Source organism: Papio anubis, chromosome 1 (genome assembly GCF_008728515.1).
Source record: "Papio anubis isolate 15944 chromosome 1, Panubis1.0, whole genome shotgun sequence".
NCBI classification, from domain to species: domain Eukaryota; kingdom Metazoa; phylum Chordata; class Mammalia; order Primates; family Cercopithecidae; genus Papio; species Papio anubis.
This window is the reverse complement of record NC_044976.1, coordinates 75716085-75743142: the sequence shown is the minus strand read 5'-3', so window position 1 is coordinate 75743142 and position 27058 is coordinate 75716085. Positions and strand designations below refer to the sequence as shown.

The following is a 27058-nucleotide window of genomic DNA, read 5'->3' as shown; positions in this document are numbered from 1 at the left end:
TCTGAGGCACTGCAGTGAATTATACAACGTGTGAGAGTGTTATGGAAACCCTGAATTTATAGACTGTCAATCAGAAGTACAGGTGGTTGCTGGGACTTGCAACTGATGTCTGAAGCAGAAACAGACTTGTGGATCTGAGCTCTTAACCTGTGGGGTCTGAACTAACTCTGGGTAGTGTCCAAGTTGAACTGAATTCTTAGGCACCCAGTTGGTGTTGGAGAACTGGAGAATTGGTGTGGAAGACCCCACACATTTGGTGTCAGAAATGGTAGCAGAAAAAAGACACCCTAGAAGCTTAAGCCTACATAGGGTGTAGAATAATCAGGGCTGACCCTGACACTGCTTTACAAAAACATTTCAGCTTTGCCTCCGCACCCACTTAACTCCTGCAGGATAAGCAAAGGTGACATCGACCTCAGACACCTCTGTACTGCCCACAGTGGCAAAGAACCTCCAGGCTGCTAGAATGCCATCCTAAGAAGATGTTAAATTGGACCTTTTCAGTCTCAGAAATGTGGTTGAAAACAATAAATGTAAGTTGCTGCACATTCTACATAGAGATAACAGACCATCCTATAGAATTTGCTAACAGACACCAAATCAGTACTGTTACCTATGACTAAGCTATATAAAAGAAGATGTAGATTGATCAGGTATCCAGAGAGAGTTACCAGAGGGTTACGCTTTTCCTACCTCTTCCCTATGTAGGAGGCAATCCTTTCTTCCCTCCCTCTCCCATCTACTGCAAGTCACATTGAGTAGGAATTTCAAGATTCTGATACACCACCTTAGGTTTCTGAGTTTGAATCTGGTCCAAGCTGGGGACAGCAGAGATATGTTAAAGTGAATAAGAAATTAAAGTTTTGATTTAGATTGGACTGGACTTTTCAAGAGCTGAAAATGAGATCTTTTGTTAATGTTTTTTAAGTGACCAGAAAAGTCAGGGACTCGTCCTGAGTTATTGTTCAACAAAAAAGAAAGATACTCAACATAGCATGTTTAAAAAGCAATAGACAAAAAAAAAAAAAAAAAAAAAAAAAAAATCAAGTAGCTTCATCTGCTTGTCCCTACCAAGTTTAGCACATTCAATATGTGGGTGGGAGAACCAGGTTTGGGTGGCAATGCCTGCCTCCCTGCCTATCACACTTCTGCCAATAACCAAGAATCACATGCAATGACTGCCATAGCACCCGCTTTCAACAGAATATAATGTGGTAGCAACAGCAATAACAAAACTTCATCAGATATTTTCCAGTTTTTCTCTCTTCAAAGCCAGAACAATTAGAACCAAGCCCTTAAGCTGACTGAGCACCAGAGGCTCTGGACTGACGGTGGGAGAGGAAACCTAAGAAGGGGAGGCAAACATTCTAGTACAATAGGTGATCCAAAACAGTTAATGGGAACATTCAAAAAAATGTTTTGTAAAGCTACCCTGGCCGTGAACTGCCCAACTCCAGGCTTCTTTCATGTGATACACAAACTGACATCGTATTTTACCTAATACTGTATAATACGGTATCTGTAATATGTTAAACGCTCCTTGAAACAAATAAGAAAAATATTTAAAAGTCTGTAGAAAAATGGGCAAAGGAGAACAGGCAATTCACATAAGGAAGAAATACAAATGGCCAATGAGTGTATGAAAATATACTTAACCTTAATAGTAACCCAAGAAATGCAAGTTTAAAACACAAAATGCCATTTACTTATCAGGTTGGCAAAAATTTTACATATGAATCATATCTGGTTGGAAAGGGTCTCTAGAAAAAGATACTCTCATTCAACATTGATATAACTTGGAAAAGTCGTTATGAAAATTTAGAATGCATTTGAATATGAGCATGTGCATGTGTGTCCATACATGTATGTATGCATGTAAGTATAGAAAAAGGTCTGGAAGAATATATAACAAACCTAACAGTACTCCTATTTCTCAGGAAAGGAGGAGCAGTGGGATGGGAGGGTGTTGATGGACTTTCACGTTTTACAGATAGACTTAAAATTTGTATGAGCATATATTATTTCTGTAATTAAAAGAAATTTTTTTTGAAGCAGGGTCTTGCTGTGTCACCCAGGCTGGAGTGCAGTGGTACCATCTTGGCTCACTGCAGTCTTGATGTCCTGGGCTCAGGTGATTCTCCTGCCTCTCTGTCTCTCTTAGCCTCCTGAGTAGCTGGGGCTACAGGTGTGCGCCACTATACCTGGTTAATTTTCGGGTTTTTTTTTTTTTTTTGAGATGGGGTTTTGTCATATTGCCCAGGCTGGTCTGGAACTCCTGGGCTCAAGCCATCCACCCACCTCAGCCTTCCAAATTGTTGGGATTACAGGCGTGAGCCACTGAGTCCAGCCTTAATTTTTTAAAATGAAAAACCAATTAACATGAGATTTTAAAGCTTAAATAGATATATAAAATACTTTAATTGATTTATTTTCCTTTAAAACAGATGTGTTGGGGGTTGAGTAGGCATAGCCTACTCAAATTCTGGCAACCGAACCCTATCTTAATCTACGTAGGTGGTTCAGTATTTCACAACCCGAAGAAAGTTTCCTTAGTTGGCATGAATATAAGTACAGGGTAATGTTTTGCATCCCTGGACAGTACTGAATAAGGCTTATTCTTAGTAATTCAAGATAAAAAACAATTGTATGAAAAGTATTTTGAAATAAATTTTAGAGAGATTTGCATTTTTCAATAAAAAGCATTCTATTATTAGCTATCTTTCCTTTTGGCAGAGACTGTCTTCAATTTTTAAGTGTTTGCCAAAGAAATGACCTTCTGCCAACCCACACTGATGTATTTGCCTGTTTTCAGACCAGAATTCATTCAAAAGCACAAGTCTTCCAAGAAGTCTTTTTGTTTTAATTCCCAAAATTTTAAGCAAAAATTAGTCCATTTAAAATAGAAGGAGACATTCTTACTTGGTCCTCAAAAGATAGAGCCTGGGCAACATCTCTTGGAAATCCATCAATAACAATGCCCTCTTCATCAGGTATTTGCATCAATTTTTGTTTTATCTCTGTAATTGTTGTTTCCTTTTATAAACAGAAAGGATGAAAAAAAAACAAAACCACAGTTAAACTTAGTACACTCAAGTGGTAGGAAAACATTTTGCAGAATAAAAGAAAATTATACAGCAGTACCTGCGGGGCCAGTTCTCCAGTTGTAATTATCTTGGCAATAAGACTCCATTTCCTATTGCTGCTGGTACTGTGGATCTTCTTTCTTAATAATTCTCCCACAGAAATGTATTGGAATCCATATCGTTCTGCAATTTTCAAACTCTGAGTACCCTTTCCGCTTCCTGGACCACCTAGTATTTAAAACAGGCAAAACTGTGATCTTCTGATACAATAAGGACCTCCCTTTTATACAACTACTACTTCATCTGGGATGCAGATTCTGTGTCACCAAGGCAGGTGGTTAAATAGGAAAGCCATTTGCGGCTTTCTCAGTGCTGTCTTTGAATGTAAAGCAAGTAGAGACTTCATCAAGGAAAGAATTGTCTTGACCAACTGTATTAAATGAGAGATACAGGTTTTTCCTCTACCTATTTGAGCAAACAGCTAATTAAAAATTTTTTTGAACAATGTAGGTGAAAGAAATCTTGACATTTTTCTATGTAAAATCTAACATTTTTCCTCCTGTAATCAAAGAAAAATCTGTGGGATATAAAAAACAATGATCAAAATAACAATAATGGATTCCACGCCAACAGAGAGTTAATGTGTAATTCGGTGAAATGTAACCATTATTTTTAGACAAAGGCCCACCAGTATTTACACAGCTTATTTAAATCTTTTTTGAAATGTTTGCTCGTGCATGTCCTTGCCTTATATTGTTTGAATGCAAGAGTTTTATGCAATGTAAAAACAGACATATAGACCAATGGAACAGAATAGAGAACCCAGAAACAAATCCACACACCTACAGTGAACTCATTTTCCACAAAGATGCCAAGAACACACACCATGTAAAAAGCAGTCTCTTCAATAAATGATGCTGGAAAAACTAGACATCCATATACAGAGGAAAGAAACCAGACCCCTATCCCTTGTCATATGCAAAATAAAATCAAAATGGATTAAAGACTTCTACTAGATTATTTTTCAAATCAAAAGTAAGTTTTGGTTTTAAATAGCTGCTTTTAACCTACTAATATATGGGCAAATCATGAATTGACTTGAAATAAAAAAATTATCTGACCAATTCCATTGACAAATTCAAACTGATTTATTCCTTGAAGAATCAGGTATCTTTCAGAAGCTCTATTTCCACACTTAATCACAACCACCAAACTAAGAGATCATACACTCCATTAATTTTAAAAATTCAGACACACTGAGAATGTTATGGTACTTTCAAGAAAAAAAATTTTGTCAACTAATGGAGGCAACAGTAGACAACAAAAAATGCAGTTGGCACAATTGACAGAGATATTCTCTGTCATTAATTTGTTGGATGAGCTTAATTACTGAAAGTTTCTATCAAATTAATTTTACTTTGAAAACTGAAAGTTCCAATCAATTTAATTTTCTAGAGCCAGAATGGGCTTAATTTTGATCTGTTCACTTATCTCTAATACTTATAAATATTAGGGTCCATCTCACTGATATTTTATGATTATGTTAACATAAGAGAGATTCGTATCTGTTCCAAGAGAGTCAGCCTTAAAAAAATTCTGCAGTGCTAGAAGAGAAACCATGTGGGCATCTATACCCCACTCTCACATTTTTAGGTTCGAACTAATACAAATTTGTAAGGTTCAGGTACAATTATTTTATAATTCCAAAAAAGTCACAAAATTGCCCCAATTCTCTCAGACAACCTAAGATCCACCTTCTCCTTTCTTCCCTTGTTTCAATCCTCTTAACATTATTTACACTTATTGGTTCATCATTCTCATAATATATAAAATGTTACAATACGGCATGTAAGCCTATAATGAGAATCACAACCTCAGGAAACAAGTTGATTTCACTGAATAGAAAGAAATGTGAAGTGGGAGAGATTTGAGCATTTACATATTCTCCAAAGATCTTAGTTTATTGAAATATTTTAATCATTTTCATATAAAATTCATAGTACACACAAAAAATATTTGTGCTCTTTTATACAAGATCAATTTGCTATCAAACCATTTTCATGAACAATCAAGCTTCCATTTGTTCATCCTGTTAATAATGACCAATACTTTATTACTAGCAGCAAGAACAGCAAAATAGAAAGAACGTGTTCTGTCCACATACAAATCATAAAATGATGACATAATTCCCGATTATTTTTCACCTGTAGTTCTATCATTTATTAAAGGGTTTCCCTGTCTTCTAGGTAAGGATTTGAAAATTTTAAGCACAAAAAGAATGCATTCCACTTGCAAGAATAGAGATTTATGGCATAACAGTGGCTACCATAAAGCCATAAAAATATTTTAACTCTCCAAAAAAATATTTTAACTCTTCAAAAACTGACTTTAAACTCTCTTCCTGTAATTTTGTCTTTAACAATTCAGGGCTAGATATATTTGCAATTTCATTTTCATTTCACTTTAAAATATACAAATGTCATTCCTTCTAGTCTAGTGAGCTTAAATTCTTGTTATAGCTTGGTGTGTTTATTTGCATGCTTTTTTCCTAGTTGTCAACATTGCTATGTCCTCTGGAGCACTACTACTTCCTTGCATGGGGTCTCTATAAATCTGGCACTCTGTTAATGCAACCGGCTAGAATAGCTTTGAACATTTCATGCCAGAGTTTTGCTTTTGGTCATCTCTGTGAAAGGTGATTCTAACTGGAATATGAAACAATGACTACATGTTGCATGTTCACAGGTCTCTTCATGATTTTTATAGATTTTGAGAAAGAATTTGCAAAAATAGCCACAATTTTTTTTTTTCTTTTTTCGAGATGAGGTCTCTCTGTCACCCAGACTGGAGTCAGTGGAGTTCATGGCAACCTCGAACTCCTGGGCTCAAGCTATCTTCCCACTTCAGCCTCCCAAATAGTTGGGACTACAGGTGTGTGCCACCACGCCCAGCTAAGTTTTAAAATTTTTTGTAGAGACAGGGTCTTGCTATGTTGACCAGGCTGGTCTGAAACTCCTGGGCTCAAGTGATCCTCCCTCCTTGACCAAAAAGGAATTTTTCAAAAATATTTAAAACATTTTCATTTTCTATTCCTGTGAAATGTCATGGAGCTGATATTTCCATATTCAACATAAGATTCATAGTGGCAACTTTTAAAATGAACTATTATCATTGTTATTTTGGCTAATACTCAGATGTTATGTGCTATGTAAAACACCATTCTATTAGATTTGTTTGTCTTTTAACAATGAAACTTTGGATTTATTACAGGTGCCAATCTGCCATAAAGAAGATTCCTTTATATGAACTTTTACCAATATATTATTATTTATTTTTCCCTCTAAAGTTAATAGTGAGTAAAAATTTAATTTGTTGGTTCAAAGGGGTAAAAATCACATCATGTTTAGAAGACTTTCTTTTTTTCTTCTAGAAACAGAGTCTCACTATGTTGCCCAGGCTGGACTCCTGGGCTGAAGGGATCTTCCTGGCTCAGCCTCCCTACTAGCTGGGACTACCACCACATCCAGCTCTTAGAAAACTTCAACTGGCTCAGTTATCTGTGATCAAGATTAAATACATAAAACCACAGGACAATAAATCTTGAAGGTGTTACTTTCAATTCATTATAGAGATTTTCTATGACATTTTAATGGGAATCTATGAAAATGCAATAGGCATTAGATTATATAATTATAACAATTTTCATTTTATTGCAACTTATACTAAGAATATTTCCATTTATTGTCCCTTGAGCTTTTGTTTCTATTGATTGTCATTATCCAACTAAGTGTTTGCACATACAATACACGATTTACTTTTTTGAAATGTAAATATATAAACAAAGGTAGCAACAGTATGAGAATTTTTGCTTTCTGTCCTCATACCTATAACAAGAATGATTTTTGGTCGAGGTCTGGTAGGATCAAAAACCTCATACTCCTCAATCAACTCTGCAGTCTCAGAGAGATCCGTGTCACTTTCTATGGAGAATTGATGGATTGGAGGGAGCCGGTCATACCGCCGATATGGAAAGTTTGAATTTTCAGGCATTACTGCAAAAGAGTAAGATAACTTTGAAAAGGAAAAAACACCACAATAAAACACTCTTCACACTTAAACAATTAGTAAAAGCAATTTTAAAATGAAATGGGTCTGTTTTGTTCTCAACTGGAAGAAGTCTCCCTTAGGGGTCAGCAGGCTTTATCACAAAGGGGCAGATAGTTAATATTTTGGGCTTTGTGAGCCGTGCAGTTTCTGTTCAACTTAGCCATGGTAGTATGAAAGCAGTCATAAACAATATAATAAACAAATGAGTGTGCCAGTGTTCCAATAAAACTTCATTTATAAAAACAGGCAGTGAGATGAACTTGGCTCATGAAACTTTACCACCCTCTGCCCTAAAAGGAACCTTCTCAGATACTACCTAGTTTTGTTTGGTAGGTTGCATACATCGTGGCCTCTGCAAATGGTGCTCTCTAGAGTTATGTAGTACATAACCTTCACAAGCATATGCAGCTGCCTGTCCATAAAGCTAATGTTTATATATTGTGTATTTCATTCATTCAACAAATATAGACAAGCTGCTTACTATGACCCAGAAATGCTATTGTGATCTAATGGAATGGCTTGGTGGCATAATGAATAAAAAACTAAAGTACTGTCACGGTCAGTAGGAGGGTGCAAATAATTCCTACAATTGGAATATCTTATAACATCATCTAGTTTTACTTTATCAATTTACTTATTATTTTTAATCTACTTGAGTTAAAGATGTAAAAGTTTAAGTTTGTATCTATAATGGCAACAAATACTTGCTATTTATTGCTGTTTATAACACACCAGATATGTTAGTGTGTTAAGAGTAATTTAGTGTAAGAATAAGATGTAGTTCTGTCCCTTCAGTGCTTATAAACTAGAGCTTATATGTTTATATCTTATAGCTGTATGAACACCAGTCACGATAAGTGGTAAAATGAGTATCTCTCTGATAAACACCACAGTAATTTAATGAATTACATTTGGGCTGCAGTGGTAAGAAAGGACTTGCAAAGGAGGCAGGACCTGAACTTTCAAAGACAAGCACAGGTTATGAAATGCAGTAAATATAACCCAGTTGGTGGGAACACTATGAAGACTCCGAGTCAGAAATTCAAATGACATACTCAAAAGGACCACAGGACAGGGCTGGCAAGTCCAAACTAGGGAGATGGTCTCAACCAGTTGTTGATATATAGTTTATGGCTCCCTCTTCTTTACCTCAGGTGTCAGTATTCTAGGAGGCACAGAGAAGCACTAACTACCCAAAAGGCACTCGCACAAAGCAAACAGGAGGCCACCTGGCCTTCCATGAGGAATTCTGCTGACTACCGTATCTTAGCATGGCATAAGGCTCACATCTCCTCCCAGGGATGTTGATCCGTTAGAACTTTCCATTCTCTGTTGATACAATAAATAAGGCCATTGACCACGGACCCACTAGATTCATTTTAGCTTCATGAAAAGCACTGAGTAGTCTGCAGATGACAGTAGATCTCCTTTAGAAAGATCTGGGAGGGGCTACCTCAGGAAAAGCACCAACAACACTATCCTGCTCTGCCTTGAAATTTAATCAGTTCATCTAACATTAGACAAAATTCGAAACATTATCCTTGATTACTTTCTTCCCTCTCTCTGCACATCTACTCCCAATACTTTATTTGCAAAACATATACCAAATGCATATGCTTCTCTCCATCTCTACTATCACAACTCTTCCAAAGCCATCATCATATTTTACCTGGAATATCATAATAGACTATTTACTGATCTACCTGCTTCCATGCTTGCCACCACAATCAACTGCCTGAAATGTTCTTCCCCTGTTGCTCCCATGGCTGACTGCTTCTTGTCATTGACACTTTACCTTAAAGGTCACCTCCTGCAAGAGGACTTTACTGACTTTCTAATCTAGTGCAGCCTCCTAGTGAGTCTCAGGGACATCACTCTAATGCTCTGCACAGCATCTACTTCACCATCTGAGAGTTTCTTCATTTATCCATTCATTCATTGTTTGTCTTCTCCAATTGGATTATAAGTTTCATGAGAGCAGGGGCCTTACCTATGGTCTGGAGCTCTGTATCCCTGGGATCTAGAACTGTGCTTGGCAGATGGTCAGTGTCCAATAAATATTTGTTGAATTAATAAAAAAAAGAATGTCTTACTGAAATAGTTTCCCATAGAGAAAACTCAGAAGATAAAATGGGTGGGCAGAGCGTGGTTCAATGTGGAGGTCCCTGCTTTAGTAGAAAGCCAGTGGAGGATTTGCAGGGGAGGGTTGGTAAGAGAAAGGAAACAATGAAATGAAATACATGTTTTAGGAAGGTTAATCTGCTAGTTAAAATGAATTGGAGCAGGGAAAGACTAAGAACAGAAAGAGTAGCAGCTAGGTGGCTGTTAAAGTAATCAACAGATGAGAAATGAAGGCTTAGGCTAGAGTGGTAGCAGGGGAAACGGAAATAGATGGCCAGATCTGAAGGATATGATTAGGGTTGGAATATGAGAAATGAAAGGAGGTGACAGTTTAAAAACAATTTCCAGGCTTCAAGTCTAAAAGGATAAGGACCATACTGCATTTCATATAGTATCTTTCTGCCCTCTCTTTTCTGCTCCAGCAATATTGGACTCCTCTCATTCCTAACCAAATTACAGCCTCTTTGTCTGCCTCAGGAACTTCTCTTCGCTGTTCCCTGGTACAATCTCTTTCATCCTTCTCTAGCTAACACACACTTAGCTTTCGGCTCCAAATATAAGCACATCACCTCTTCCAGGAAGCTGATCCTGAACCCCAGCCTAGGTTAGATTCAGTCCTTTGTTAACATGGTTAATTCCTTAGCATATGATTTTCCTCTGGTGCCGTTGTGCTCCTGCTTATATTCCTGCTGCTTGACTTCACTGCTAGGCTGTAAGGTCCCCAAAGGAAGGTGCCATGTCTGTTCTTTCCTGGTGGTTGGATTTTCAGTCCTAAAAGAATGTCTGACACATAGTAGTACTCAATAAATGGTTAATTTATTGCCCAACTGACTTACCGGCTGACTTCATGGAAACAGGAAAAGAAGTAAGTGCTGGTTTTGAAATAAATATAGTGTGTTTGGTTTTGGACATGTTGAATATAAGCTAATGAGATATTCTGGAAGACAGGCTCTATGAATGTTTGGGGTTATGGGATTAGAACTCTTATTTACAGATAATTATTCAATTGTATGCATGTGGCAGAAAGAAAGGGATGCTTACCTCATATTTAATGCTTTAAAGACAGTCAGCCAATAATTTAATCCTTGCTTTATCATATTTTAACTTAGGAAAGTAACTTGATTAGATGATGAAAATGTTTCATTTCACAGAATAATTTTTCATAGTAATAACACATTAACATAGCTAAGGCAATATTTTTACAAAAAATGCATGAATCACTCATTTCTAGAAATAATCACTATGCTTTAAGATACTGGGCAGTTAGGAATTTTGTTGAATGTAATAAATGATTCCACACATTACAACTAAAACCGTCAAAGCACAAATGAATAAAGTATTTCATAAAATAGAATTGTATTATTACAGGACCAGTTTAGAAATCATTTTCCGCTTTTTAGCATACCTTTCAGATACAAGACCATGTGATGCCACATTCTTACCACCATAGGTATATGAAAATTTTGTATTTGATGATTAACTAAAAGATCCCCGTGTGGGAATTTTGGTAAAGTATCAGTGGGTATGGAGAACCTAAAATTAACATGCAATCTTATTTTAATGAAAATTAAGCCTACATTTTCCATTCTTGTTTTAGCTTATCCTGCTAGATTGGGAATTCCAAACTCACAATTTGTGTACCCAACATAGCCCCACAGATGTGTTTTGTTCAGCTGGACATTTTTGCAAAATTTGTACTTAACTGTCTTTAAACAATGATTGTTCTCTCTAGCTCTGCTCTCTAGTTTGGCCACAGTCCTTACTATTCTCTATTGACACATGACCTGCCTAGCTTCTATGTACAATCAGGCCAAGTAACAGTATAAAAAAGTATCAAATAGAAGTATCAAGATTTCATTTTGTTGCAGTCACTTTTACACCCACTCAGAGCAGCATCCGACTAAGTAGATGTCATAGCTTCTCAGATTTAATTTTTAAAATGTATACCTGAAGCTTATTAGTACTTTAAGGTTTAGAAAGCAGATTCCCATATTTACCTCGCTTGATCTAACAAGAGTACGGGGTATATATTTAACAGGGAGCCAGACATTAAGTATGATAACACCTTGGGAAGTAAGCTTCCCGTATGTTGGGGATGTGTATGAACTGTTCAAGCCCACAAAAATATCATTTATTCACCAAAGTAGTAATGTACTAAGTGGTATGCTGCAGCAGCAACTGGCTAAAGATACAACCATGAGTACCTGCTGCCCACAGAGAGGGCATATCTAAGCTGTGTCTGCACAGTTTGGAGTTCTAAACTCCAATTCTGTTCATTTGCTACTCTGTGTATCAGGCTGTTCTCAGTGAACCAGAAATCCTGCTGATTTACAAAGAGTGAACTTTATACCTGGGACTCTGCTTGGTTATCAAACCAGAACGTGGGTCTATGAATAGACTGTATGGCAAGAGAAAAATCTCTTTGGTATTGTAAGGTCCTAAAGGTCAAATCAAAATATTTGGTGCAAATTTGATTTAGTAAGTATATAAAGACACAACCTTACCTTAGGACTTCCCATAGAATGTAACCACACGGCTTATTTTGTACTGAGTGTTATTTTACCTGACGGACAGCGGTGAGAGACCTTGCACGGTAATGTGATTAATTGCTAAGACTCAGAGTGCTAATCTCATTACCTTATAGTCACACCAAAAATTTTCTAGCTATTTTTCTGTTTTTTGGTCCATTATAACATTTGAAAGTTTGTAAAATTAGTTTTAAATAGCAACTTCAGACATCTCATTACTTCTCAGCAGCACTGGGAAATTTGGTCAGGGTCATATCACTGACTTCTGCATGAATCGTGAAGGACTCTTTTCTTTAGAGATGTTTCTTAGGAAAAGCTATTTCTGTTTGCCTTCTTTTGCTTGTGTTCCTTGAAAATTAGCACACTATGACTTTTTCCCACACTGCATTCAAATAAAATCTATGTGGGTCATGACTAATAAGGTTAAGCAAACTAAGATTTGCTTCCTGCTTATATTCATTGCAGATAGAATTGTCTTCATTTCAGATGCTGTCTGTATAGCACAAACCTTTTGTTGTATAATTTTTGAGAATGGTTTCAGTTTTGAAAATGTAATGATCTTGGCCACTAGAACAGAATTTAGTTTCCCCTGATTTGAGCTGATTCCAATTTGCACATACTATTATACGTCTCAACTTCATCTAGAAGTTGAAAGGCTGGTTGGCTCATGTTGAACCCCTAATTTTGATAAGCACGTGTTTCAGAAAGAGATCAAAACACCATGAATCTTCTCTAATGAACTACAGGTTTTAGTTCTAAACAACTCCTAAAATTTAAACAAGTTTACTTTTCCAACTTCTTTTATAGCACCCAAATGCCTAATGTATTAATACATTGCATTCAGTAGATGCTTAAAAATTTTTTTATTGAATTAACTAGTGTTAAAGTGAACTAAATATGACCTGAGAAGGACTCCATACTTCTATATTTGAGTCCTTGCGGACAAACTGCAACCTAGCTTAAAAGGTAGACAAGATTGAAAACCTAACTTAGGAGTATGCACCTGTAACAATAGCTGAGTCTTGGCCAATCCCAGCGGCTGTACTTCAACCATTTATACACGATTGAGTGTTCAAACTGTGTTCAATATGGCAAATGCTGAGTTGTAACCAATCCAGCCATTCTGTACCTCACTTCTGATTTCTGTATGTCATTTCCCTTTTTTGGTCTATAAATCTTCCACCACGTGGCTGCACTGGTTTCTCTGTGCATCTGCTGTGTTTCTGGGGGTTGCCCAGTTCATGAATTGTTTGTTGCTCAATTAAACTCCTTTAGATTTAATTTGGCTGAAGTTTTTCTTTTATCACTAGTATAAACTTTACATGCATTTATGCAGATGCATTATTATGAACTCTGAACTTGGAAACATTAGTAAGCCAAATCTCTTTCTAGTTAATAAAAAAATGCTGAACTGCTATGCAATAACTACCAATTATACCTCTATTCTATTCATTTATTGTGAGAAATCTTATTTGCAATTTTAAGAAAAATGTATGTATGGTTTGCTAATGTAATTTATTTTGCAAAATAATGAAGTCAGTAATATAAAATTTCATTAAGCCTCTAGTGAATTGTTGGACAACGGTGTGTAATTTTGTTTGTCTTTTTATGGAAGTGATTAGAATTAGTAGCAGAGAGAAATTAATCATGATCCAAGGACTTCAGGCATTTATAAACTCAAAAAATGAAATCACTGTGTATAGTCTATATGGCATGTTTTAAAGAGAATTGCTATAACTATAAAACTGTCTATTATTCTCCATATACATTACCATTTCTTAGAAAGGATCTCCGTGACTGTCCTCCATTTAGCGGAGGTAAGGTCTTCTTTTCCTGGCTTACAAATGTATCCCATTTCACCTTGTCACAGCCACCCAGTTCCTTGACTTTCTGTAAACAACTTTCCAAGTATTCTACTGGGTCTTCGGGCTTAGAACACATCAGTCCATTCAAAAGGCTCTGAAATATAACAAAATATGTACAAATACTTTTAAACCCACCTTTATTTTTTTAAAAATTTAATTTAATTTATTTTTCTGAGATAGAGTCTCACTCTGCTGCCCAGGCTGGAGTACAGTGGCACAATCTTGGCTCACTGCAACCTCCACTTCCTTGGTTCAAGTGATTCTCCTGCCTCAGCCTTCCGAGTAGCTGGGATTACAGGTGCACACCATTATGCCCAGCTACTTTTTGTATTTTTAGTGGAGACAGGGTTTCACCATGTTGGCCAGGTTGGTTTCGAACTTCTGACCTCAAGCGATCCACCCACCTTGGCCTCCACCCACCTTGGCCTCCCAAAGTGTTGGGACTACAGGCATGAGCCACCGCACGTGGCCCCACCCACCTTTGTTAAAATAGTGTTATGGCTCATCTTTGGATTCTGGTTGTTTTTGTTCTTTGCATTTGCCTTTTAATAAACAGTTAGAGTTGAAATTACAATCTGATGGAGTCATTAAGATAATCCCTTAAATTCTTGCCTAATTAGTTTTCAGTTCAGCATTCTCTGCCTCTTAAGCAATTCAGGCAACTAGATAGTTTAAAATGGAAGAGCCGTTCACTTTATCACAGTGAGATAAAATGCAGCATGTGAAAATGCCCCAGTCATTATTTGTCTCACTGCTACCCACCCTTTATGTCTCTAAACCTCAGTTTCTTCTTTTATAAAATGGGGGTAATAATAAATACCTCATAGAGTTTTTAAAGAATTAAATAATTTCATATTTGTACAGTGCACATTAAGTGCGTGGCACGTAGTAAGTGCCGAACAAACTTTGTTGGTGGTTTTAGTTATTATTACTATCAGGAAGTCTTCTCTGAATCCCTAGGTTGGTCTGTGAACCCCTTCTTCCGTGTTCTCATGGTATCCAGCATAAAACATCATACTTGTTTGTCATTTATACTGAAACCATTGGGTTATGCATTGGTCTGTCTTCTAAATTATAAGCTCTTCAACAACACAGAGTGAGTCTCATTCATTTTTCAATCCCCAGATACTGATGCTTTCCCTGACATTTGGTAGGTGCATATTTAACTGTTTTCCAATTGGAAAAAAAATCCCTCAAAGCTCAAATCTAAGTGAGACTCAAAAAAACTGAGGTCTGAGACTAAAAAAAAAAAATTACTGTTTGACATAGAGTAGGTCACTACAATATCCACTAAGATTCCAGATGGGAAAGGAAAAAAGGCATGATCCTGCTATTGCTTTCATGGTTCATGGTGTCTGATGTGTCACTGGTACTAGTTTCTAAAAACGCTACCAGTTTGGAAATGCTGATTCCTGGAAGCTGGACTGATGTACAAAATATTTTCCTTTGGAGTATTTCATGGAAAAAGCATAAAGGATTATTCTTACCAATATACATTGTTAGCATACAAAACACCCTTTGAAGGGCTGACATCTGTTTAAATACAGTATTTTATTTTCAATTATTTCCTGTGTAATTTGCTCAGAATGGTAGGCAATTCTCACCAGGTACGTTTGTTTTCTGAAATCCTAAATAGAGTAAGCTAGAGTGTGCACCTCTATCAGCCAAGTTCAATTGCAGAGGGAGCAGAAAAAACTACCAGGGCATCTAATCCAGTTTGTTTGTCAAAATCTGTCCTATATATACACACATTGCAGTTGAGCTTCTCACATTTCTCCCATATGCCAAGCCAGTATTAATCTTATTAATAAATAAAAGCCTCTATGTCATATATTTATTTGCATACCCAGTGCATTCTCAGCCCTGTGTGACTTTATTACCCCCATTTTATAGATTAGGAAATCACAACTCAGAGATGTTAGTGACTACTCCAGTTTACTCAACTAGAATTCTACACCTAGGCCCAGGATTTCAATTCAATGTTTCTGATTCCAAAACCCATATGTTCTTCTCTGTACCTGTTGCAGAAATGTGGTGTAAGATAAAAGAAAACATGAGATTCTCTGTGCCATCTGCAAAATGCCCTCTTTTAATCCCTACTATTGCCTGAAATGGGTGAACACACTCAATGACTCTTTTCTGAAAATATACATTTCCAGCATCCTTAAACAAAACTGGTTCTCCAAAGGGCATTGATTTTAAAATAGGGCAATGAGTTCCATTCCTTCATGGATAATTCAGATCGTTTTTTCTAACAGCCAGCCACTCTCAGGGATTGAAGACAACCAGCACATATTATTGCTCAGTCTCTGAGTGAACCCTTTGAGACCTTGAATAATCTAATTTGACTTTCCACAGTATTCAAATTGATTGCCAAATCTCTGCTGTAAGGTACAAGATCAATATACACACCATAAAGTTAGCCAGAATTAAGAACTCATGACAAAATAATAAGAAAGTGGTTTTAAAAAAGTCTAAAACCGGAAACACATTTCAAACATGAACCTACCAGAGATATCCCATATTCCATTTGGCTTACATGATGTCTCAAATTAGGAAAAAATCTGAAAAGGTCAGTTGGATATATTTACTTGTCTGAAAATACGTCAATACAATAATCAATTTGTCTATAATGGCCTCTAATATCCACAGCTGGGGCCAATGTCTTGGTGTTTAGTAGATAGCTAATTGTTAAACTTTGTACACTTAGAATATTGTGGTGGGCAAAATCCATTTTAAAAACCTAAAGCATTTAGTTTTACAGTCTACACTCATCACATGGAGAACTGCCAGATTTTCCTTCCCTCTTGAGCTGCGCATAGCACAGATTCGTCTTACTGAAGGATGTAGCCTTTGGAGGTCACCAGCAGTCTACTTACATCTTACTGTCCAGAAGTGAATCTAAGTCCATTACTGTATTTCCCCCAAGCAAGTTGACTTCCTTTTCTGGGTGTGCATTATTTATCCCATTCATATGCAGAAAAGTAAATAAAAAACCTAAAACCTTAACAAAAAGGCCTGCCATAACTTATTTGCATACACGGTGTAGATTTTAATAAACTATCAAAATTCTCTGTGGTTACCTTCCACCAAGGAGGAAAAACAGTACCCACATTTATAAACCAAAAAGATGTACTATGTAGGAATTTTTGCAATCACGTGGTCCTCCTACAGATGTTTTCAATGATTCTTTCAGAAGCGTAGAAATGAAATATATCTCAGTAGTAATCTTTGTGAGAAAAACCTTCGCCTCTTAACTTCCATATTTACTTTTTGAAAATTAAAACAAAAAAAGAACAACTCTTAAGATTCCCACACATTCTCAAGACCTGTCCTTATGCAACACCACCTAATTATTTTCACGCAGGAGTAACACATTTGCTAGATTTGGGCTTCACATACCACGCTTGAGCTCAGTGAATGCTTCACCTGGAAATCTTGACTTCAGATGACCTGAAAACGGTGGCTTATAGAGGTGAGAGAAAAGAAGATCTGTAATTATGGCAACCCATTTTAAAGACAGTTTAGGGAAACTGAGGCAAAATTATTTTCTCCAGTGGTGCTTTAAAATTCCTTTTAACAGAACAAATCCCTCAAATCGGGGGGAAAAAACCCTCATGACCTTTAGTTTACGATATCAGTCTATCAGTTTTCAGAAATGGGAACGAGGTTTGCAGAGAATGGATTTCCCCTTTCAGAGCTCGCTTAGGAAGCTTGGCTTGCTTCTATTATTTTCTCCTCCTCCCCCCACTTCAAGCAAAAGCACTTGAGATTCAGGAATGTTTTTAAATTCAAATACGAAGAGAAGGAAAGGAAGCCAAAACGACCTGAGACAGAGCTGTGGCTTAGAACCGACTAAGGTTCATTCCTCAAGCCTCCTCTCTCTCAGTCTCCAAGTGTTCCCCCTACTCTGGGTCCCGGTGCAGATGATGCTGTGCTTCGGTTTGAAGACTGAGCAACAGGAGTCCGCCCGCCTCGCAGCTCCCTCCCGGACCCGCTATCTCCAGGTGGGTTGTCGAGCACTGGCGAAACCTGCGGCCCAACCCTTCCTAGGCAACGGAAAAACGTGCTCAGGAGTTCATTCAGCGAAAGCGCAGAGCAACGCTGGGGGCCTGTCACCGGGGAGGTGGCACTCGATAGGTTGGGTTTTGCTTTTTGCATCTTCATCTCTCTCTTCCAAGCTGTCTCCGGGGAGGGCTGCCTTCGTCCACATTTCCTCTTTCCCCCAGGGGTTCCAACCCTGGACAAGTAGAGTGACCAGGGCTCTGAATCCCTCAGTTTCGAATCTTTACTCGCTGCTGGGAGATAGTGCAGCCACCTGGCCTGGCCCTCGCCTCCAGAGAGCGCGGCCCGGCCGCGGTCTGGAGCCCACCCTGGGTGTCCACATCCGAGGGGCGCGATGGGGGCAGGCTGCTTTCAGAACCCTGCTGGAAGACTTAAACTTGATCTGCAAGATTCAGGCTTCTAAGCCCAGCCATCTGACAAGGACCCTGGCAACCCGCGGGAAAGGCGACTACCCTCGGGCGAGCGGGCGAGTGCGCTTCTGCAAGCCCCTTCAATTACATGCCCCGCGTGGGGAAGGTGGGACGGGGCGCGGCTGCCTCACCCCGAACCCCCGAGATGCAGTCCCCGGATGCTCCCGCCCGTCGGCCAGCCCTAGCCCCTACCTCAAAAAGCTGAGGGATTTCCCTCCGGGCCAGATACTCCTTGGCATCGTTGGTGTTCATGGCTGTGCCGCGCGTGCCTTGGGGCGCAAGCGGGGAGGATCCCGGGCTGCGGCGACCTGAGCCGGGGCTGGCGCTGGGGCTGGCAGAGTCCGCGCCGAGCAGCGGTGCAGCCCTCTTTCTCACGCGCACTCAGCTCAGCCTCTCCGTCCAGGCCAGGGACCCCCTCCGCCTCTCCCCGGGGGCTGTGGTCTCCGCGCTCCCGCCGCCCCCGCTTCAGTTGCAGTCCCTGAGCCGGAGCTGCAGGCGCCGAGCAGCTGTGCCGCGGCTTCCCGGGCTGCCAGGCAGCGCGGCCGCCAGGGGTGGGGCGCAGGGAGCGGAGGAGGGAGGACAGCGTGGCGGACGCAAGGCAGCAGCCCGCCCGCCTGCCTCTCCGGTTCAGCGCGCCGCGCTCCGCGCCTCCCCGAACCGGGTCTGCGGCGGCTGCCGGTCACGCTGCGCGGGCGGGCGCGAGGTGCGGGGGTGGGGGCGGGCGCGCGCAGGGGGTCGCAGTCATACCCCTCGGTGCCGCACCGGCGCCAGAGCGCGACGCTTCCCTGCGTGCGCCGCCCAGGGATGCGGCTACCCGGGACCAGGTGGCCAAGGGAACAGGGTCGGGTTCTGTAGGAACCTGCCACCGTTTCGCTTCTCCGGACCCTGTACACACACAGACACACACGCACGCACATACACGGTTACCTCCGGGTCCCCGAGGAACTCTCAGGAAAAACCTAATAGTCATAGGATTTATCATTTATTCTTAAGGTTACCTATCTTTCACTATAGGGAGCTGTGGGGAAGGAGGAAAAGGGGATTCGTGGTATGGAATCCAACCCTTAAGATAATTTTTAGATCTTAAGTATCTCTATCCTTCAGGAAAGTTTTGCTAGCTGGTTTCGAATTTTTTCCCTGTCGGTGTCACAAATCTTTATCGACTTTAGGATAAGGCCTTAGTGTGAGCCTGAAATCCTAATCAACTGAAGGACTAATAAGTAGTTAACTAGTTAATTATCTCCATGGAGAGGAAGGGACAGTGGAGGAGAAGGTGGGTGGTAGTGGAGAGCTAGAGATGCTTAAATTGCAAATGTGTTTAGTAGGTGGGGAGGGTGGGCATCATTAATTAGACCTGAGGAGTGTGCAGCCCGTGGACAGTGTCGCATCAGAGCACCCCTGGGGGAATATGAGTGAGTATGGGTGGGTGCGCTAGGGCATAATGGGTAATGGATCTTCCTGCTGCAGACCATTGTCAAGGTGTAACCCATCTTCCTCCCAGCTCCCAAGATGACTCAATTCCCTACTAAGGTGTCTTCTCTTTGCCTGTTTGGGAGATAGTCCGTAGTCCGTGCCCCCGGATAATATGATTTCTAACTTCCCACAAAGCCTAACAGTATAGGAGGGTGTGTGAGAGAGGACCCTTTGGTAGGCACTGGTATCTGGGGTCTGGCTGGAGAAAGAAGCAACGCTGCCTCTGCTTTAAAAAACTATAGAGTCTGAATGTCCATTTCAAGTGCATCTTTGCAGATATTTTCTTGGTTCTATTTCTTGTTCCAGAAGCAACTGCAGCTCAAGCCTTAACTATAGCTACAGCTTTGTTTTACCTGCGGGAGTAAATGAAGTTTTGAGAACACTTGTGAACCCGTGTGTCATATGGTTGCCTTAAATGAGGCAGGTATCTCAGTTCCATGGAAATTGGTTTTTGCCCTTAGAATATACCTCTTCACTTACAGTCCCAACTTGTAGTATTTCTTTACCTTATTTAAGACCGGCTAGGGCAGTAGCGAAAGCAGTGTCTCTTCCCTATGCAATGATGCTTGAAAAGTACGATGGTCCGTGGCATTAAGGCTTACTTTGTGAGCATGCACAGTGGAGGTGAAACACGTAGGAATGAAGAAGCCACTTTCTCCAGGACTTTTCAAGGTCATCCTTTACAGACGAGAATCTGGCAGAGCACGGCTCACCTGTCTTCCCTTGAAGAAATGCATAATTCTAAGTGTACTTTAGTGTTACTGGACAAGTGATGGCAACTTGCTTGTAAAAAGAGAATGGATAAGAAAGACTGCACTGCACTAAAAATTGTAGACAGCCTGAAAAATGTAGTAAATGGTGATACAGCAAGTTTTCAAGTAGCCTTATGCAGGGACAATCAGTGTATTTTGGTGTGTGCCAGGGTGGAGAGAGATGTGTGAAAGAGGAAGATGTTCATAATTACTTTTGCAAAGGAAGTTGTGGCTTTGTAGGGAGGGGCTACATGAGAGAGGTATAATGCTTAAAAGTCAAGCTAATGGTTCAAAAGAGAGGAAAGAGAAAGGACAAGGACCACTAAATATATCCTTGCTGTGGGAAAGCTGGCCTCTCATTCCCTGTGATGAAATTCTATGTGTGGGTATATAGAAGGCTTATGGCCCTTGGCCCTTTGTTTATTTGGGAATGCTTTCCTGCAAGCTCTAATGAATCAAAATGATTACTGCATGTCAGATGTCTTCGGATAGACTCTCTTCTCATCACGCCTTGAGAGAGGGTGCTAGGTTCTGAGATATAGCAGTGGATAACAGACAAGATCCTTGCTGTCAAGGAACTTAAATTCTGTGAAGAGTTTGTGTAAGAAGTGCAGATGAACAATAAGCAAATAAAAATGCATAGACAACATCACATAGTGATAAAAAATACAAGAAAGGACATAAACAAGAACATATCAGTTAGTGATAACTGATGATGAAAATCAGAGTTGTTGATTTGAAGCAAGGGGGCAGAGGCTCCAGGTCTGTTCTGTGGAAGCAACTGAGGAAATGGGAGTAAGAATAATCATTAGGGACCAGGCACGGTGGCTCATGCCTGTAATCCCAGCACTGTGGGAGGCCGAGGAGGGAGGATCACGAGGTCAGGAGATCGAGACCATCCTGGCTAACACGGTGAAAACTCGTCTCTACTAAAAATACAAAAAATTAGCCAGGTGTGGTGTTGGGCACTCGGGAGTCTGAGGCAGGAGAATGGCGTGAACCCAGGAGGTGGAATGTGCAGTGAGCTGAGATCGCACCACTGCACTCCAGCCTGGGCGACAGAGCAAGACTCTGTCTCAAAACAACAACAACAACAACAAAGGAATAACCACTGGAATGATGACTAGGACTTCCAAAGGGCTGAGCATGCTTCAGGCTCTTGGTGGGAATGTTTCCCTGAGTCATTATAGGTACAGATGAATGGAGGAATAAAATATCTATAGCTGTATCTATAGAATGCTTAGGACTCAGCCAAAGAAATTTAGAAAGGTACCCTAGCAGGAAAAAGTAAACTTTCTATTTTAAAAAACAAATATGTTGAAGTCTTTAAAAATTACACCATGATGACTTGAAAGAGTAAATGCCATATATAGGGATTCCTGATTTACCATGCAGGAGTATGTTTAGGTGCTGAGAAAGTCTAGCTCGAGCAATGTCTTTGTAATGTCTAGAAATATGATGGTGTATAAATACATCATTTACGAGTCACAATGAAAATAGTGTTTTATGGTAATTCATTCAGTCAACAGATATTTCTTGTGCATCTCCTGTGTGCCAGGCATTGCTGGCACTGCTGTGCTGTCAGGCGTGTAGGTGAATAAAACACGTGCATGGAGCATTTATCTAGGAGCAGGAGATAATTTGCAACATATGTAATAAACAAGTATATGAAATTGTTGTTAGATGGTGATAAATACCATGGGAAAAGAAAAAGTAGAGGAGGGTAAGGAGAACTAGAAGGCTGGCTTCAGTTTTATATAGAGTGGTCAGGGAAGGCCTCATTGAGAAGGTGAAATTCCAGCAAAGGTTTGAGAAAGCGAGAGAGCAACCACTTCAAATGTCCTAGCAAGGGCAGATTCCTGGCACTTTCTGGCAACAGCAAGGAGGCTAGTGTAGCGGGAACAGGGTGAGGGAGGAGAAGAACAGAGAGGAATGCAGCCAAAGCACTTGGGACCTTGTAAACCATTGTCAGTTCTTCTCTAATGGAAAGTTAGAGAAACGTTTCAAGCCAAGACTAAGATGATCTGACTTACATTTTAAAAGGCTTGTCTGTCTTCTGGTTTAGGTATGGGTAAGAGAGAAAAGGTAGGAGTGGGGAGAACACTTGGAAGGCTATTGTTACTCAGGTATGAGGTGACGAAAGCATGGGCTCAAATGTTGGCAGCAGAGACAATGAGAACTGGTTAGATTCTAGATATATTTTGAAGATAGAACAAATAGGGTTTCTTGACAGCTTGGATGTAGTATATGAGAGAAAAAGAAAACCTCAATTATGACTTCATGGTTTTTGGCCTGTGGATAGTATGGAGACAATTAATTGGCCTCAAGAAGCTTACTAACTTACAAAATTATTTAATAGATAGATGGTAAGGAACTCTATGCAACCCAGAGAAGCAACAGGACAACTGGCTCTGAAGGGCATCTGGCAGATGGTAGGTTCTCCCTACTGCTTACTGACCATATTTCTTCATTTTCATCTGCAACCCTTGGCTTATAGCAGCCATTTGAGCTCCAAAGGTAACCTACATGTTAGGTTGACTCACACGTTGTGTAACCTCCTGTGCGAGTAGAAGAGAGGAATTTACATTTGCTTCAGGATATGCTTGCAACTTAAATGTTTTGGAACTTCAATGTCCATTCTGCACGAATATTTTACCTACCCGTGCGAAATCTCTAATTCCGTCAAATCTAGTCTTCATCCACCAACCAGTCAACCTAACTTGGCTATGATAGATATAAATAAGGGAGCAACTTGAACTCCAAAGACCCTCTAAGTTTGAAAGTTGCAGGTAAAATACGGAGAGAAGCATTATTGTTTTGATTTAAAGAAATATACTAACATATGCTTAGAAGTAAAAGCTTTTGGAAGTCCTAGAGAAAAACAGATCAGTTTATTTTTAAAAATTTGTTTTCACAGAATGCAAATAACACATTTGAGTTTTTATTATACTACCCTTTTTATCATTATTGACAAGCAGCAATTCTGTGAGCCTAGAGGCCTAAAATGTCTAAGTTATACCTATGTATCAGGACCAGTATGACCTTCTGAGTTGTTTACGTTGCCTATTTTTGTCTTTACTATATGTCTCATGAACAATGTATTAGTGATGCATACACTAATTAGTCTAGGATGAGTAACAAAAAATCTTTCCATCCAAGGAATAAAATGTGTTTTTTCTCAGTAGTCACAAGGCATTCATGTTGGTGTGCTAGAAAATTTTAAAACTTACCAGAATTTACCATCTGTTCCTGTTTTTATCTAGTCTGTTTAACCACGTTTCTTCTATTAATTGTCCTTCTGCTATACAATTAACATTTGCACTGTTTTTCTAATAAGATGAAATCATAAAATTAAAGATCTACTGGAGATATATGAGTAGTGGTTAAGTTAAAGAGATCCCTTCTCCAAATAAATCAACATTTTAGATTGTGCAGAGGAAAACTAATACTAAAACATTTCTCCAGGAACGTCCCTCTCTTGTGGAAAAATGTGAGTGATTACCACTGTCTTCACTGTCCATTATGGCACTCACTAGCCTCACATGGCTATTTACCCTTAAATATTAGATTAGTGCAAAAGTAATTGCAGTTTTTGCCATTTGTAATTGCTTTTAATGGGAAGAACTGCAGTTACTTTTGCACCAACCTGATAAATACAATTAGTTTCCTGTTTTATACTTAGTCAAATATTTCCATCCCTTCAAGGCTCTATTTAAAGACAACCTTCTCTATAAAAGCCATCTTTATTTAGCCCTAATGGATTTAAGTGATTTCTTGCTTTATCCTCTTTAGAATGTTACTTGTGCCTCTAACCTGCCTTCTTCCTTATTTATGTACCTTTGTTTTTCTCATCTGCTTTGACCCAAAAATGTGTCTTCATGGTTGTACCCTTATGCAGTTTATCATAGTGTCATGTACATAATAAATACTCTAAAATTATGATTTGAGTAATTTATAATACATTTAAGTATTACTTGTGTTTTGTGAGCATATGCAGCCCCATTGCTAGATGTGATTTGAATTTGTAAATGTATTTGCTCCATTATTTTCTAGGGTTATCATTTTCAGATTCTATCAGCATTAACTAATCTTGAGATGTGGAGGAAAAGAAGACTAATTGCAACAAGTTACAGACCCAAGTTTCTCTATTCATGACTATGAGTTGTGCTCGAGCATTTGAATTGCCTTCACAATTCTCTCTCATGCCTGTAGCTAACAAACAGGATGCAATTTAAATCAAACAAATAGAGTGTCTACTAATCCCTGATAATTGCTGCTAGGTGTCCTTCCCATCCAGCTGTCCCTGGTCACCAGTTTTACAGAATCACAATCATTAGGACAGAAAAAGATTGTTATGACCTTGTTCGTGCCGTTTCTAAAAACTAGCCTGTTGTTACACTTCCATCATTTGGATCAAAACAAAGCTTCTCATCAGTTAATCTATTTTCAAATTACAAGCTCCAAATAGATTCTCAGAGGTCATTAATCATCTCACCTCCAGAAAATATATCACAAGCCCATGGCATATTCCTTTTAAGGAAATGTTGTATTGTGTTCCTCTTGTCTTCCACAATATTCTTGTTTGTAATTTTCAGAAATTGGAAGGTGCTATTTACGAAGATTATTTCATGCTAATGAAATGTTGGAAGTCTCAGTGTTGGAACTACTTTTGATGCAGACGTTTTTGCTCCTTAGTTCAGCTAAAACCAGGTTCTTATCACACGACCAGGAAAGATTAGGCATGCAGACACATTGAAAGATGAGGAGAGCAAAATTTATTAAAAGAAAGCTCTCAGCAAAAAAAGGAGAAGTCTTGCTAACAGGTTCCCACCTCACAGATTGAACACTACATCAGGCCACCACCCAAGAGCTGAAGAGGCCAGGCTCCTCCCCACTGCACGAAGAATGGATTCCTGTGGCTCCACCCCATCCCCCCAGTGCTCATGTGGACATTATTCAGAAAGAATTAGTTGAGAAAATGTGGGCAAACAGGGGCAGTTCTCCCTCTGGGTCCCAGTTTCATCTGGCACCAGCAGTCTGGTCTGTCAGCGTTCAGGCTGTTTTAGGTTTGAAGGGGGATTTCGCCAGGGATCCTTGGCTGTCTCCCATCTCTGTCACTTTTATGAAAGCAGAAGAGAAGAAGTTTTTGTATATCTCTGTTATCCTGAGCACCCACTTTCAAAAGAAGTTTCCTAACATGGCCCTGGTGGCTTCATGGGGACGGTCACCCTGGCGTTTCATATCTACAATTTGATAAGAGTGAAAGGAAAAAGTATTCTTATGCTCAGCCTGAAGTATTCATTAAATACTTTTTAAATTTACTATAAACATCTTTCAACTCATCTATCTTATGGTTACACCAATGGCCTCTCAGCAGGCAACTTTTTTACCTGTTTATCTTCAGCCTTGGCTTTTCTGTGCTCCAGTTCTGCCATGACAATGGGTTGCTAGATATCCACACTTTCATTTAGCTAATATTTATTGATCACGTACTATATGCCTAGCACTGTGCTAGATTTTTAGGAAACAAAGTCATAGCCAGTGTGGCAAAATGCTCATGGTCTCCCCAAAGGAAAAGGCTACTAAACCAAAGAGACTATAAAAACAGAGTAGAAAGAGTATAGGCTGTGGAGTCATAATTTCTAGCCTGGTCTCATTCTTACTCAGCTATTTGATGTCCACAATTTATTAACCAGTCCAAGCCTCTCTTTTATGAAAATAAGCATATTAATCCCTAGCTCACTGAACTATTGCAAGGGTTAATTGAGCTGGTAAGTGCAGAGTTGAAACCAAACCTAATTCTCAGCCTCCAAATTCCAATTCATTGCCTACCGAATTTCTTAATCTATCATTGAAGACCCTGATCCTCATTAACCATTACTCTCTCTCTCACATTGTAAATGCACATTGAATTGATTGGGTGCACCTGTCTGATGATCCGAGTACTCTGTCTGCCTGGAATACCTCCCCAGTTCTGCGTGGCTAAATTCTTCCTGCTTCAAGGATCTTGTTGAAATATCATCTTCTTCATAAAGCTTTTTTGGCCTCTGCATTATGAAATAACTGCTTCCCATAAAATCCTGTAGTGTTTTTTTAAATATGCTTTTATGAGGCAAGGTACATGGAGTACTAGAATAAGAATGGTAATTAATATCAATGCATCGGAAACATTATAACTGGAGCAATAGTTTGTCATTTAAGCTTGAGAAAGATGTGGTGGTGCCATCTTGACTTTGAAATGAAAAGAACCTAAGGGAGTGTGGAAAAGGGATGATCAGTTTTCTCCATAGCCAGCCCTCAGTCTGCCCTTGCTACTTCTAATTCCCCACATTTACCTTCTCATTCTCTTCAGGAAGCTGATTCTAAAGCAAATTAGAAATGGTGGTAATGAATCAGATATAAAAACCAGCTGATATAAGTCTTTATGAGCAACTTCAAAGTGGATGTTTTTAAGCTTATTTGTTACCCTGGTTCTTAGTAAACATGGGTTTGTTGGCTTATTTTTCTTTGAACCATCTCTCTAAAGTCTTGAATGCTTGAAAAGATGTTAGCATCTAGAGTTTAGAAATGTTTTAATTATTGAATAAAGGGTGGATTTTGCTGTAATCTAATTTGCTTCTTATGCCATTAGATCACTCAATCAATAAATATGTT

The 27058-nt window shown here is 39.3% G+C and overlaps 2 protein-coding genes across 4 annotated transcripts in view; one reads left to right on the top strand and one right to left on the bottom strand.

The window, feature by feature from the left end:
- Positions 1–18763, bottom strand: part of AK5 (adenylate kinase 5) — a 303250-nt gene extending 284487 nt beyond the window's left edge. The window contains exons 1-5 of one of the 3 annotated variants that reach the window (XM_003892093.4): positions 18372–18763; positions 13612–13798; positions 6968–7135; positions 3142–3311; positions 2920–3033 (exon numbers count right to left, since the gene is read on the bottom strand). In XM_003892093.4, coding sequence (XP_003892142.1) covers positions 2920–3033; positions 3142–3311; positions 6968–7135; positions 13612–13798; positions 18372–18431 — 699 coding nt within the window. In that variant the 5' untranslated portion in view covers positions 18432–18763. Of the gene's footprint in view, positions 1–2919; positions 3034–3141; positions 3312–6967; positions 7136–13611; positions 13799–17106; positions 17185–18371 lie in introns of those variants that run through there. The other 2 variants (XM_009211191.4, XM_009211198.4) reach the window with 2 other exon arrangements.
- PIGK (phosphatidylinositol glycan anchor biosynthesis class K) overlaps positions 17120–27058 on the top strand; it is a 183863-nt gene continuing 173924 nt past the window's right edge. Inside the window, exon 1 of the mRNA XM_009211223.4 lies at positions 17120–17711. Within this exon, the coding sequence (XP_009209487.1) occupies positions 17484–17711 (228 nt within the window). The 5' untranslated portion in view covers positions 17120–17483. The remainder of the gene's footprint in view (positions 17712–27058) is intronic.